General features: G+C 44.8%; 1 protein-coding gene across 1 annotated transcript in view; it reads left to right on the forward strand.

Moving 5' to 3' along the window:
- The window catches only part of TRPM1 (transient receptor potential cation channel subfamily M member 1), a 594536-nt gene that overhangs the window by 544714 nt on the left and 34017 nt on the right, over positions 1 to 15805 (forward strand). The window contains exon 25 of the mRNA XM_069624914.1: positions 3341 to 3543. Coding sequence (XP_069481015.1) covers positions 3341 to 3543 — 203 coding nt within the window. The remainder of the gene's footprint in view (positions 1 to 3340; positions 3544 to 15805) is intronic.

The raw sequence follows: 15805 nt of genomic DNA on the forward strand, positions 1-15805 counted from the left end.
GCAAAGGGATTCAAGGGGAAAAATCTTTTTTCACTTATTACCACAAATGCAATATGAGAGAAAGAAAAGCAATCAGAAATTCGTTTTGCCACACCTAAAAAGAACAGGCAGGGCTTTGTGGTTTGGGTCAGAGCACAATGGGAACAAAGGGGCAATTTTGTTGTTCCTACCACACAGGCAAAGGAGATTCAAAGCTTCACACTTCTGATCTACAATGCGGGGGATCAATGGGGAATTTCGTTTTGCACCCTGCCCACTCACTTGGAAACAGGATTTTAGGGATTCATGCTTTTGGATTCTAGACGCCCTCCCCCCCTCTGTACCGTAGTCAGGGGTTTTCTTACAAATAGTCAAACACATCTTTATGTCTACACCGGCTCAAAACACACTGAGAGGAGCTTGTTAGTTTCGAATGCTAACAAAACGAATCCCGTGATTTCTATAGGGGAATTAATTGATTTACTTGAATTAAATATACTAAGGATCTACACATACAAACAGGGTATTTTGCTATGGGGGAATAACTAGAACAATACTTGAGAAAAATGCAGGGCCTACACAATCGATGGCTTTGGGATAGTTTCACTTACAGCAGAGGCCTTGTAATGGGCATCAGGGAACAACAAGGCACCTCTGGGACAGCTATAGTGTCAGTCAAGGATTGTCCCCTCTGGCTCCTCCAAGGGGTCCCAGTCAGTTTTTATGTCTCCTTGTCACTGCCTCCAATGCAAGATTTGGGGCCTCTATGCTTGAGTGTTTCTCGCAAGAGTCCAGCAGCAGGTTACCTCTCATGATAAAATGGAAAATCCCAGTTCTCATGCAAACTGGTTTACTTATAGGGCAAATTACATCACTAACCTGTCATGATTCCTGGGAAAGGATTGGTTGGTATCCTCTACCCACCTCCCACCTGTGTGCTAATAGGACAAGGAGATGAGGGGTTTGAGTTAGGAAAGCAATGGGAGGAGAAATCTTTGTCATTCCAAACTGACATGTGGGTTTGGCAAGTTCAAACTCTGAAAATCTACCAACATGGAAAGTACCCTAATTTTTCAAATCTTTATATGTATGTATATATTTTTAAGAACTACATTTAAGGCAAATCAGATGATGCTAATCTGAAGTCGGCACGCCCTTCCTGTGCAGAGAAATGTTTTTTCTTCATTTACTCAGAAGCCGTACCAGTGAAAAATATGCCACTTCATACTTCCCATGTTAACTCTCAAAACTCTCGGAATCATGGGAAGGCCCAAATCAAATTTTCCTTAATAACTTGTTATGTTTTTCACACAAAAAACGTTTTTGGCATGTTTCAAAGGGGTTTACTGTCACCTTTAATAAAAGTCTGGAATGAGCATTGCAGCATATAGGATGCCCTTTTTATGCAATACTATGTATTTTTCTATTAACTTAACTCCAACCTCACATGCCTCACTCACTCTGGCCCCCACCTTTGTTCTCTTAACTTGAATTTCCCCTTAAGCATGTGACCAGCCAGATGCTGGCTCATTTTTATCTTAGCATATCCCTTCTTGGCCTTGTAATGGTCCTGGCTGCTGCTTTAATGCACAATTTATGGAAGTTGTGACCTCACGGTCACTTCTGCTGAAAAGACAGGCAGGGCTTTATCTATTTCCACCAAAGTTTCCATCAAACGCAGTGTATTTCTTTATATTTTTAAGCATGGACCTGATTGATTGTTGATCACGAGACCTCCCTCTCCAGGACCAGCAGAGGAAAGGTGTTTGAGGTTAAAGTTTCATTTCAGGAGAAATGACCGGCTGCATGTAGAACTCACACACAATGCATTTTACATGACATTTTATAATGCACCTAGGCCTTATATCCATGTGTAATGTACTTCTTTAATCTCACAGTTGCAAAAGACAAGAATATCACTTCTTGATTGTCAATATATATAGGGCAGTTATATGACAAAACCATGTTCACCTTAAACCCAAGTACGCTCTCTGCGTACTGTCATTTAGGATGAGGAAAAAGGGAGTTATTTTATTTGTTATAAATGCAAAAAGCTTGGTTTCACTGGAGATTTTGGGATCACAATCTGGTATTACATTGAAGATAATGTAAACACTGCTATCTGTCTCTTTAAGTAAAAAGTGTAGTTTTTCATGGATTTAGTAAAACAGCTTTGTCACCCACGTCTTTCTTTTCCTTGCTGAAATGCATTGTGCTTATTTTTACACTTTTCAGATTTAAGCCCACTTTCTTTCCTTTGAGACATAGGCCTGTTTTTGGTTCAATAGGCCTCATGTCTGACATCATGATTTCTGTGCTGGCTTTAGACTTCAATAGGATTCCACAATCACTCTGGCCCCTTTATTTCTGGCGCTCAGGGGCTATATTTTACCACACAACCTATATTTTGCAAGCACTTTCTCCAACCTCCTGCTTCTGTTTATTCTCACTTTTCTGCAAAATCTACTTCTCCAACCTTGGATTTAAATCCCCATCCAATGCAAGGAATAGCATGGCATAGAAAAATCAGTGTAAGACTTCTCCATCTTTCTGCCCTAATTAAAGACTGGATGTCAGGGTAAAGTTACCATAATATTATCATCAATGCTCTATAACCAGATATATTTTTGAACATTATTTTGTATTCAGATGAAAATGTACTAGCAAACATTTTATTTTACCAAATTGTTAACTGCAAAATGCAGGCGAAGACCCTTCACACCTCACCCTCACCTACACCAATTCCCACTTACTATATACCTAACCCAACCCACCATCTACCTATTTGCAGCAAAAATAAAAAAGGTAAACAAATTCAGTACAAATAATTCATCCATTTTACTTTGAACCAAAAATGTGAGTTCCCAGAAATGTCAGCATCTTCCTGCAGGGTAATTTATTTCCTATGCCCTTTACATTGATCTCAAAGGACAGCATGGTGTACTGATGGAACAACAATAGCAAAGTGCATTGATAAATAACTATGACCGCCGGATTTCATTTTCGGCTTTGGGGTCATGATGTTGCATGACTAAGCTAGACACTCCTCTGCCTCCAGTTGCAGCAGACAAAGATGTTAAACCATCATGAGGTTACCTTAGTAACAACGTGCTATTTTCCCTGTATCTCACTTCTGTGACACAGTATTTTGCTGCCCACGAGTCTGCTTTTCAACACCAAAGTGATGTCCCTGCTTCAGTGGAACGGGCACAGCCACGAAATTGCTGACACCTATCAGATAAGAGACCAATAGCAGAGACAGTTACTTCAGTGAAATCAATCGCTCTCATTCAATGCTTTTTTGAATTGTGATAACCTATTACTTCTCTTTAACAAAAATTCTCAAAACCCTGTCTTCCAGCAACACCTTCTTTGAAGTGAAGTCAATTTCCAACCAAGTTTGGAAATTTCAGCGATACCAGCTGATCATGACGTTCCACGACAGGCCTGTCTTGCCTCCGCCAATGATCATCTTCAGCCACATCTACATCATCATCAAGCGCCTTTGCTGCCGCTGCAAGAAGAAACAAGAGGGAGACCAGGATGAGCGAGACCGGGGACTGAGTATGTGAGGAGCTTTTTGGTTTCTTAATCATATCCTTTTTATTACTAACAGTGGTGGACAGTTCATAGTGGATATAGGGATGTAGTCTAGGCGGTGGATGTTCCAAAGACTGTGAGGCGGGGGACGGAACAGCCCCCCAACAGAATTTACTTATGCCTCACTATTACACATGCATATTTTTATGTTGTGGGCCAGTGCGGGTGGGTCTGTGAATCTGCAGGGGGGGCCAAAGAAAAAATAAATACTAGACACTGTGTTTCATTGTGGCTAGTAGTTTTATGTGTTAACTACTAGCTTGTGGTACGAGGAAAGAAGCATGATACCTGTTTTATGAAGCAGAGGTTATCAAGAGTCACTTTTCCCAGTGGCATTGGGCTATGGGAGATCAATCCGCCCTCCACCAAAAAAACAAAAACTCACATGCATTTATTTTTATAATGTGGGTAAGGGGTATGTGGGGCAATTCTGCTGCTGTGGGTTTAGGATGGACCATGAGCTATAGACCAGGCGCAGCTAGTAAATATTTTGATTTTTTTTTAAATTGATTATTTCCCACACATATTGGCTTAACGCAGTGCATTGTAGACCACACTTTTTGAGACAAAGCCACACAATGTACAATAACTGTTGTAAGGTAACCGATGAAAAAAATCAAAACGCTTCCAGGTCACCAACAATACGCACAAGAGCATTTCCCAACACATTTTCACGACGCCTTTGCCAATAATTTATGCCAGTATTCTGCCATTTTCATTCTGGCTTCCCCCCTTAATGCCATTATTACCACTGTAAGAAGTATTCCTATGTAAAAACACAGTCTTGTTTGCTTTTCTTATCATGCCAGTAATTCCATTGTAAAAGAAATACCCATGCTGGCTGCACAAATGTGTGCCATTATCCCATGTAATTATACCCTCATGTTTGCTGTACTCAAATAGCCAGTAATGCCATTGCAAGCAAAGATGTCCATGCTGGTTGCACTGATATGTGCCAGCATTGCCCCTCAATGTCGCAAAACAAATGAGGTGATGACTGGAAGGTTTGGAATTAATCCTTACCTCTGGCATTGCTCTGGGCAATCCTCCAGACTATCGTTCATCGCCTGCCAAGCCATTACAAAGGGGCAAAGACCATATACAAATCACGCTTAGTCCCACCCCAAAAGAGGCAGTCCAAACCAAACTACTTGGTCACATTCTCCCTTCTGCACGAGACCGCAAGCATCCTGCAACATGTTTCGGCCTTGTTGGGCCTCATCAGTGAGAAGTAGCTTGTGTCTCTATGCCCAGCAGGCACCGGACCCAAGTCTGGGCATACCCATCACACTCGTGGTGATTTACGCAAAACAAAAGAGGTGATGGCTGGAATGTTTGGAATTAATCCTAACCTTTGCCGAAATATGTCTGGGGGTGCTTGTGTTTCCATGCAGAGGGGACCTGGCCTAGCAGTTCGGTCTGGGCTGCTACCATTGGTGGCAGTAACTGACTTATTTACATATGGCTGTACCCCTTTGGAAATGGTGCAGACAGGCTAATAAAACTGTGGTGCGGATGGTTGCCAGAGCAATGTCCAGAGCAGTGCCAGTGGTTCAGAGTTATTCAAAACCTTCCACCCATCACTTTGTTGTTTGTAGTTTGTCTCCCTATGTGAGAGAGGGTATGCCCAGACGTGAGTCCCTTGCTCGCGTGTGCCATAGAGAACAAGCTGCACCTCACTGAGGCACAATAAGGCCGAAACATATCTGGGGTTTCTTGTGCTTCTGTGCATAGGGGACCTGGCCTAGCAGATTGGGCTGTGCTGCTACCATTAGTGGCAGTACCTGCCTGATTTGCATATGGCTGGACCCCTTTTGCAATGGCAGGGACGGGCTAACAAACTGTGGTGCGGAAGCTTGCCCAGAGCTGTACCAGTGGTTCATATTTATTCAAAACCTTCCACCCATAAATTTTTTGTTTGTAGTTTGTCTCCCTATGCGAGAGAGGATATGCACAGACATGTGTCCCTTGCTCGCTGCACCACAGGGAACCAACCTGCACCTCACTGGGGAGGCTCAACAAGGCCGAAACAAATCTGGGGTTGCATGTGTTTCCATGTAGAGGGGACCTGGCCTAACAATTCGGGCAGGGCTGCTACCACTGGTGGCAGTACCTGAATGATTTGAATATGGCTGGACCCTTTTTTCAATGGTGCAGAGGGGACCTGGACTAGCACTTTGGCTGGGCTTCTACTATTGGTGGCAGTACCTGACTGATTTGCATATGGCTCGACCTCTTTTGCAATGACACAGACAGGCTGAAAAAAGGGTTTGCGGAAGGTTGCCCAGAGTGGTGCCAGTGGTTCAGATTTATTCAAAACCTTCCACCAATCACCTTTTTGTTTGTAGGTGGCCCCTTACTGTTTGCTGCCATACCTCTCCTTGTTATCCCTCACAAGGGGTGTACTCACGTCTGCCCGTTCACCCAAGCTCCTCTGTCCCTGGGTCACAATAACGATCTGCACTCTCCCAGGAGCCAAGCCTGCTCCAAAGAGCAGACAGGAATTCTGTGAAAATGGCTTCTGCACACCTCTGCAGGTTACGTGATCGGGACTGGTCGCTGCAGGTGGGTGCAGCCCCCTCAGAGAAGTGGCCTGGAAGCCTCCATAATCGCAGAGATTGCTGGATCACGTCGGGGTCACCAAATGTAGGAAAGCCCCTCAACGCTCACACCACAAAAAATACAACCTATGAGGGAAAAAAGGCCCAAGACACCTCTTGCAAGGATAACAAGCATTTTATTACTAAATATAGGAATGCATCAGCAAAGAGCTCTGCTGCTGCCGAACGTTATGTCAAAATCTGCATGAGCAGCACTTTAAGAAGATATATCGCCTCATCAGTGACATCATTACATACCATAAAAACATGCACAGCTGGTTGGTGAGACCCTATACATAGGCTGCCTGCTCCATATGGGATGCCAGGTCATTGATTCCAGCCCTTTCTGTCCATCTTCTTCCAAGTGGGTAATGCTGCAGTCATCGGTCCTGAGGTGGCAGCTAATTGGCAATTATGTGAAGAATAAACAATACATCTCTATCTATGTAGCAGTGCATCTGGTACAAGGAGAGAGGGGCCCGGGGAAAAGTAGAGGTCATACTAACTCACAAACTTTGCTCGATCCCAGAGAGGCTGGCATCTCTCCAAGATCTCCCACCCTAGTTCTGGGCTATACTTTTATCCCTCCCTGCACCTCGCAGCACAAATCAAGTGACTCAGAAGTGAAGACAGAAAGTCCTGCTTTCTGATCTTTCTTGATCAATCGGTGATCTAACAGGTTTATGATCAGTGGTCTGGGGATGACTGGCACTGTGAGAAACCAGAGGGTGTCTCACCCGCTAGTCCCCAGGATCTCTCTCTCAGGTGGTAGATGGCCATCGCCTTTGGATCCAGACCGTGGGGGTGGTCCAGTGTAGGAGGATAACCTGGGTGAGGGGTTTTCGGTGAGTAGCACTGAGGCAGCTGATGGCGAGACGCCCTATTTTGTTTATTCAACCCATCCTACTTTTTAGGATTCACCGAGGTCCCAACCCCTAACCCCCTTTTACACAAACACTGGGCTCTGGAAGAGGGTGACTGAGAGTAACAACTTTAACTTTCACACATCGTACTGGACATGTCTCGCTAATCGGATAAGGCCAAGTGAAGCACTTGACTCTAAGTGCATACACCTGATACCAGTTAGCTCTCCTCACGCGAATAAAAGGCAGCACCCAGAGACACACTCTGAGCAAGCCAGAACACAAATACGAGCAGAACTTCTGGGATGAGGGCAAATCTACTGGAGCAGAGCAACGGGCCAAGGGGCAAGAGCAGCAGGCCGAAAACCCAGAGTTCCCTACCAGAGGTCGTTGCCGCAGAAAACACATGGAGAAGGACACATCCCACAAGTGAAGACTGCATTATGTTTCAAGGATGCCAGCAATACTCCCAGGTGAATGGCAGAGTTGGGCAAGCAGGGCCAAGTCTGTGGTACTAACCTTGACTCGTAAATTGGATATCGCAAAACCAAGATAGAGATGCACACAGCCAGTGAGTTGGCAGGGGACCTGAGAGACTGGTGCGTATTAAAGTTTGAAGTAACAACATCATGTTGCAAGTGAAGGCTGCACATGTGTGGATGAGATGTGAGGGAAGGCAGACCTGTGAATTAACTTTGAAAGTAAAGATAGCTGCAAAATCAGCAATACTAAGTAACAGAGTGGTCCGGTGAAAGGAAGTAGCCGACTCAAAAGTAAATTTGTTTGAAGTGATAAAGCGTATGAACAGCAAAATAAAAAAAGTGAAATAAAGAAGTTTAACTCCTAGAGAAGGGGAAAGTGAAAATTGAACTGTAAGTTTTGAGTCAAAGTGGTCCTACAGTGGTCTGAAAAGCACATTCGAAAGTCTTCGACATCTGAAAGTGGTCCGAGCACGACAGAGGGAGGCCCAAAGTGAAATAAGCTTGGGGAAGGGAGCCCCTTTCAAATTTGTGTTGAACTTTATTGTGAGAGGTCTGAGTTCAGCAGAGGGGAACCTACAAGAACTGTGTAGTGCAAGGTCTGAGCCCCACAGAACCTTTGTGAACGTTTTGGTTGAAACATTATTTTGGAAATGGAGAAAAGAGACTTAAACATGGAAGGCCAGACGGGCTTCAATCCACGTTTTGGAACTGTTTATTGTATTGGATGCCGAGCCAGAGAGTGTCATCCTGCCTATAAGGACAGCCTTACTCCGTGAGGTCTAACGTGGAGAGGAGAGCTGGTTCAACCACACTTATTTATTTGAACACCGATTTTTCCTTTTGCATACATTTCTCCTTTTTTTCACTTTTTTGTACAAGAGATAGGGCAGGCATTAAGGACTGCATTATTTGTTATTTGATTGTCGAGACTACTCCCATCTTAGTTATAGGGCAGAATAGAAGTTTCTCCAACCCCAATAATTTCAATGAAGATTTTACGGATAGTACCCGTTGTGTCAGTGTCATACTTTTTGATACCATGCCTTCCCTACGGTGTCTTGGAATTCAGGGGTCTTAAGTCTAGGGCATTTGGGTGCTACCACTTAGAGTTGGGACTGGTGGGGGTCGGAGGCCTGTGCCCTCCTTCTTGTGCGATTGTGTTACACAAAGGAGCTCAACCCTCCTCCTGTGGCGTTGCTGGGCACATTCCTCCCAAAGCACAAAGATTGGCAACTTTTAAGAAAACAAAGGGTTTATGGATCTCTGTAGCTCTGGCCTTTCTCGCCAGTGCCCGGGATGCAACCTATTCCTTTTGTCATGTTCGTGGCTTAGGCCTGTGATGCTGGCTACTGTGCCGCATTTGTGTCTTGTGTTTTAATATGGCTGCTAACATCTAAGATGGTGTTTGTTCCCACATGTGCACTACGTCTATGAAGCATGCAATAATAAGATTGCGTAAAGCACTTTAGTAGCACACCCTCTCCCACCTGGGCTCTTATATTGCACTTCACGGCCTTTGAGTTATTCTAAACCGCTTGGGGTGTGGGAAGGTCATCCCCTCTTGCCAACATTTGCTAGCACTAAGAAAGCACTCCTTTTCCCTGCACGTTCCTGGCCCCACCACATTCATCCACATTCATTGACTCCAAGTGCTTGCATTCACAAGACCCATCCCCAAAACACCCTGCACGCACGTTCACTCACTTATGAGTTCACATGTGCATACATTCACAGACATATACAACTGTAAGGAAGGCATGGTATCAAACAGTGAAGACAGACACAAGTGATCACAGTTCAAGGGTGTCTATTGAACTTCAATGGGTTGGTTGAACTCCTATATAAACCTAAATCTAAGGATGGGAGCAAGCTATGACCATCAAATATTAATAACACAGTCCTAGTCGGGTCTCTGTCATAATAAAAGGGCGTATACTAATAAACCTATTACCAATCCTTACTTCTAAATACAAAATGGTGTGGGACAATAATGTATGCAAAACGAAAAGTGTTCAAGAAATAATATGTCAGGATAGTTGAGCAGGTTTCTTCCCTTCCCCCCATTTTCAGTACAGGGCAAGGTGGCACAGTAGACCTTCGTACACCTCTGGCTTCTCTATCACGAGGATACAGTTCAAAGCATAAGTATTAGGGCCTTCTGCCAAAGCCTCTTTCGTAATAACAGTCTCTTACTGAAGAGGGCTTGTCGTAGCAAACAATCACCAAAGTTCCTTTCTTATCAGGATTTTCACATTCACAAGTTCTAGCTTCCAGTATTCACCACGGGTCTTCCTCCTTCAGGCTCAGACCCCTTTTTATCACAATGTTCACATTTGGTCTCTCTCGATCGGGTCCGGACCATGGATCTCCCTCGTTCGGGCTCAGACCCCTTTATCACAGTGTTCTGAATTGGTCTCCCTCGTTCATGCTTCGGACCATGTAATGTCACTTTCCACATTTTCCTATTGATATAAAAAATCAAAGGCTTTCGAATGTGCAATGGGTTTTGCTTAAACCGTTGCAGGACCACTTCGATTCACTTTTCAAAAGGTTCTTGCCAATCTTCTATTTTCGTTTCTGCCACTTCTTAGCTGGATACCTTACAGAGACCTTCAATTGAGTACCCTCGTGGTGCCGGACCACTCTGTCACTGGTATTGTATCTTTTCCTTTAATGTTTAAACATTCATCAGCAATTAAGCTTTCCTTGGATCTTTCACCACACACGTTTCATTCTTCGTTCTTTTGCTTTTTATACAATGTTGCTGCTTGCAACATTGACTTCAACACAGACCGGCCTTGCATCGGTCTCCCCAACTCACCGGCTGTGTTGATCTCTATGGCACTGCTTTTAATTTTGGAGCCAAGATTAGTCAGTCGTGCAGGAGGGCCCTGGGTATCTCTGACACATAATACAGGATTCTTTGGTCTGGTATCCTGGCCTCACGCTTTCTAATCTGAAGGGTTCCAGAAAGCAACGGTCTCTTGCCGAAAAGGTCAAGGATATTTCCCTCCTTCCGTACCCTTCTTGGTTTGCCGTCTTCCTTCCTTTGTTCGTTCATCTGCTGTCAGGAAAGTACTGTTCTTTCGTGTGCTTTGCCTCACTCAGGGTGTTATCTGGGTGGGGAAGTTTAATGGACATCAGGTGTGAATAATTACCAGTAATTGCCTGACTTTGCCTGACCATAGTAGTGGGACATGTCAGGTACAATGCTCAGGTGTGAATCTGTTTTCTCCCAGAGCAAGCTGTCCATGTGAAAGTGTTCTTGAAAGGAAAGGGGTGGGGGATTGACTTTCTAAATACCTCATCGGGTAGGATGGGGCAAAGGTGTCACAGGGAGGGGTATACCACGTCTCACCATCCAGTGTCCCACTCCTCCTCCCCGAAGACCCCTCACCCAGGTGATCCTCCTGCACTGGTCCACCCCCAGGAACTGGATCCAAAAGTGATGGCCGTGTCCTGGCCACCTGGATGACAGATCCCCAGGGACTAGCAGGTGAGACACCTTCTGGTTTCTCACACAACCCATAGCATGCATGCCTACGCATACACACAGATATGTTTGGTTACCTGCTCATCATCACTCTGCAGCTAGCCTCAGATCTGGAATTCCACTCATGCTGCCCACACTAAGGAAAAAGAGTTCTCCTTGAGTTATGGTTCCTGACTTGCTGTGTTCTACAGTTGGGTCACATGGTGGCATGCCCCCTGCTGAATTTAGCAATTCTAATTGAGTTCCGGCACGCATGTGATCTGGTAAGTATTATAGAAGTGGCAGTGGGACCACCTGATACTTTTCATTAAACTTATTCAGAGACGTGTATCATCAGAGGTGGGAGAAATGTATGGCGAAGAGGGACAAAAAAGGAAAGATGGAGATGGGAGCTAAGGAGTACAAAGGGCAAAACCACAATAAAACTCAAAAATAGAGAGGGTGAAAGAAATAGATGGAGCGAAGTAGACATAGAAGGAAAGAGCACAACACTGGAGTGGGAGAATGTGCAGGGATTGAGAGGAGGAGAAAGAGGGTGCACAGCAATTCAGAGGTTGACATGGGGGCCCAAGAATAGAGACAGTTGGAGAGAACGGCCCCAAGGAATGGAAAGGGAGGAAGTGAAGAACAGAGTAAGGTTGGAAATGGCAAAGGAGGATGAAAAGAGGTGAGTGAAGTATTCGAAGAGGAGAGAGGAGTGCTGGAAAGGAGAACATTCCAGAAGGGATTAGCACCAAATAGTCCTCCGAAAGACAGTCGCTCTGACCCACAGCCAATTCCAAATGTGTTTGTTCAGAATTCTGTTTAGGATTTTTGTTAAATTATTGTGCACACTGAGACCACGATCTGCTCCCTAAAAACTTGTAGTGATATCAGACTGACTAAACGAGTTCAGTTGGGCTGGTGCCGGCTTGTACACAAATTTCATGGCTTCAGATCACAGATTAGACTACTGATTACATTTCTAATAATCTCATCCTGTGTACACTATTAAGGTCTACTGTTCTCAAATGATATACCTATAGAGATTGTAAACAGGCTTATTTAGTACTATTCTAGTATGCTACACAGATGTATTTCATGTTGGGTTCGGATGGCAATGCATAGTGCATGTTATACATGTACGCTGCCCTTGGAGAATAGTGGGGCGGTGAGGACAGATTACAACTGAGCAATTTACCCATGAACGACGGGTCATTCGATTTTGAACTAAATGACTACAGGGTGCCCAGCCACAATGAAAATATATCTGAAAACAGAGGGTCTCAACGAATCGAATAACCTGTTCACTCTAATGGATTTTTGTGCCACCAGGTATTTTGTAAATTTGACTGATCGCAATTTAGACACATGGTTTTGCGGACACGGATTGCACCAGTGAATGAATTCGTTTTTTCACCTACACAACATGCCGGTGGAAACTGCTGAAATCTAATGATGCAGATCCGCGCATGCTAACCACACTCATGTGGGATGAGTGAAGAGAAACAGAGTTTTAGAGTAGGAGTGGGAGCTAAGGGTTTGGCCCTGAAGACGGATCATATCCGAAATGCATAGGCATCGTGTAAACCCTTCTCAGTGCTTCACTGCCTCATCTCTGTACATACATTAAAATAACACTGTGCTACGATCGCTCTTGAAGCTTTGGTCTTTGAATATGAAGAGTAATAATGCATAAATGCTGTTAATCATTTAGTAATTGAAACCTTAATTGTTCAGCCCACTGGTAGGGCATTACGAGAGCCTGTGGTTTTCACTGGGGATTCCTTGTGAGTGTTCTATATTTGTGTATGTTGTAGGCCCTGTGCCAGGGACCTCTTTTTACCACAGAGCCCCATACTGATGACACAAAATAACTGAAGAATTTGTGCAGTTTAGTAACAGAATAATTGAATATAGCAGTGCCCACCTGCACCACGCCCATGACCTTTCTCATGAACTCCTCACACTCTGATGGTAGGAGCTGCACTGATCCCTGAAATGGGTTCTGTTCTCCACTTCCATTCCCAGAGGTGAAAGGGGGAGGAGGGGGGTTGCTTCGCGTTGACCAGACCAACCGAGCTCAAAATAAATCTATGAGCAAGGAGGCGGTTCTGGCATGCTTGTGTAAAAGACATATAGAGATTACACTGATATTATGAGAAAGTAGTTTATATCAGCTGGCACCCCATCTGCGTTCCATTGATCGAGAACGCCTTTGATCTCTCTCTCAGGAGAGATCCATCCAGGGCCTACTCAATTTCCAAAAAGCGTTATTCTTAGAATTCCTTTTATCTGTTAACGAAAAACGTCAGTACCAAGAGGGAGCCATTAGGAATATGCCAAAATGAATATCTGCTTTATTTTTTCAAGACAATGACTACATGGCAATCCGAAAAGAAAAAAAAGTGTGTGTGGGTGCGTGCGTGTGTTTGTGTGAGAGACAGAGAAAGACAGAGAGGTATGGAGATTGACAGGCAGGGGTCTGATGGATAGATAGATAGGTTGGTAGATAGGTTGGTAGATAGGTGGGCAGAAAGATAGATAGAAACATAGATAGAAAGAAAGACAGACGTGCGGGTGGGCAAACTGATCAATGGCTGGATGGGCATGTGGTCAGATAGATAAGCAGATGGATAGATAGAGATAGAGAGATAGGCAGATAGACAGATAGATCAATCCATGTCTCCTTGCCCAGAGTGATGCTTGCAATACAGTCTCTTACAGGCCGTTAAAGCCTGCATTCCAACTTTTCTGGTTGTCTAGGATGCTGCAAACAGAAGAAGAACCAAAGCAGCATGGAGTGTCGGCTTTTATTATTGGTTGGGGCCTGCATTCTGCACTCTGTGAGCATGGAGTGTCGGCTTGGGGCCTGCATTCTGCACTCTGTGAGCATGGAGTGTCGGCTTTTATTATTGGTTGGGGCCTGCATTCTGCACTCTGTGAGCATGGAGTGTCGGCTTTTCTTATTGGTTGGGGGCTGCATTCTGCACTCTGTGAGCATGGAGTGTCGGCTTTTATTATTGGTTGGGGCCTGCATTCTGCACTCTGTGAGCATGGAGTGTCGGCTTTTCTTATTGGTTGGGGCCTGCATTCTACACTCTGTGAGCATGGAGTGTCGGCTTTTCTTATTGGTTGGGGCCTGCATTCTACACTCTGTGAGCATGGAGTGTCGGCTTTTCATATTGGTTGGGGCCTGCATTCTACACTCTGTGAGCATGGAGTGTCGGCTTTTCTTATTGGTTGGGGCCTGCATTCTACACTCTGTGAGCATGGAGTGTCGGCTTTTCTTATTGGTTGGGGGCTGCATTCTGCACTCTGTGAGCATGGAGTGTCGGCTTTTCTTATTGGTTGGGGCCTGCATTCTACACTCTGTGAGCATGGAGTGTCGGCTTTTCTTATTGGTTGGGGCCTGCATTCTGCACTCTGTGAGCATGGAGTGTCGGCTTTTCTTATTGGTTGGGGCCTGCATTCTGCACTCTGTGAGCATGGAGTGTAGGCTTTGCCTATTGGTGGCCTGCATTCTACACTCTGTGAGCATGGAGTGTCGGCTTTTCTTATTGGTTGGGGCCTGCATTCTGCACTCTGTGAGCATGGAGTGTCGGCTTTTCTTATTGGTTGGGGCCTGCATTCTGCACTCTGTGAGCATGGAGTGTCGGCTTTTCTTATTGGTTGGGGCCTGCATTCTACACTCTGTGATTTTCTAAAGAGAAGATTACATGCTCTAATGCTGCTTTAAGTGACATGCCCAGAAACAATCGCCCAGAGAGGGATATTTGAACACTGAAATGCACATAAGGCCATCAGAATAGATTAGAAAATTGTCAAATATATAAAGCAATGCAAAAAATAAGATTTTATTCTTAAGTATTTATGCATGAGTTTTGTGAAGAAACAAACTGGTCACCTCGCAGACAATTGACAGCACTTGTGGGAGTTAAAGGTGACATGCCAAGGAAGCTCCTGATTGGCCCTTCCTTGTGTTAGGCCCCGAAGAAGGGCTCTCTGTGGCTCTCAAGAGACTATCATGGAGAGAAGCTATAGGTGAGCTCTAGGGGGGCTAAAGGAGCCCAATTTGAGGATGTAATAAACAGTGTTCATGTGCTGACGGAGGCCACATGTTGTTCACCGATGGGCATTACTTCAGAAAGCCAAATGCATCGGTGGTAGCTCCACAAACATTCTTTTTTTTACCCCTCTCTAGGCAAAGTACCTGAGGTAGCGCCACATTCTTTTTTTTACCCCTCTCTAGCCAAAAGCATCTGTGGTAGCGGCACAAACATTTTTATTTTACCCCTTACCAAAAGCATAAATGGAAGCGCCACAAAGTTTGTGTCACAAGTCTCTCACTTTCTCACCTGTTTTTCTTTACTTGCGACCTTCTTGAAAGTGACTTCCTTCTTTCGCACGGTCCGGGATTTATACAGGCCCATGTGTGAGTCTTCGGATTCCAGCGTGAGGTTTGCAATGTCCTGTGCTGGGTAACGTTCAAACATCCAGGATCGGGAACCAGGAAGGGAACAAAGTCCTGACTCGGAGGTACGGGAGAATTGTAGGACCGAGTACAGAAAGGATCCAGGAAGGAAGCACAGAAGTAGGAGGGTAAGGAAAGGGAAAGAAAGGGAAAATATAATCAGGGAATTGGGAACAAGGACTAGAAAGGAAGCACCGAGCGGACTCCAGCAACACACTTCTGACTACTCCAAGCAGTAGCATTGAGACGCGCAGAACCGCGGGGGCATGGCTGTTTAGTAGGAAGTTGCATGTAACGCGCAAAGGCTAGTAAGCAGTGTTTCGAAAGAGACGGCC

Source organism: Ambystoma mexicanum, chromosome 11 (assembly GCF_040938575.1).
Source record: "Ambystoma mexicanum isolate Mex_15411 chromosome 11, UKY_AmexF1_1, whole genome shotgun sequence".
NCBI lineage: Eukaryota > Metazoa > Chordata > Amphibia > Caudata > Ambystomatidae > Ambystoma > Ambystoma mexicanum.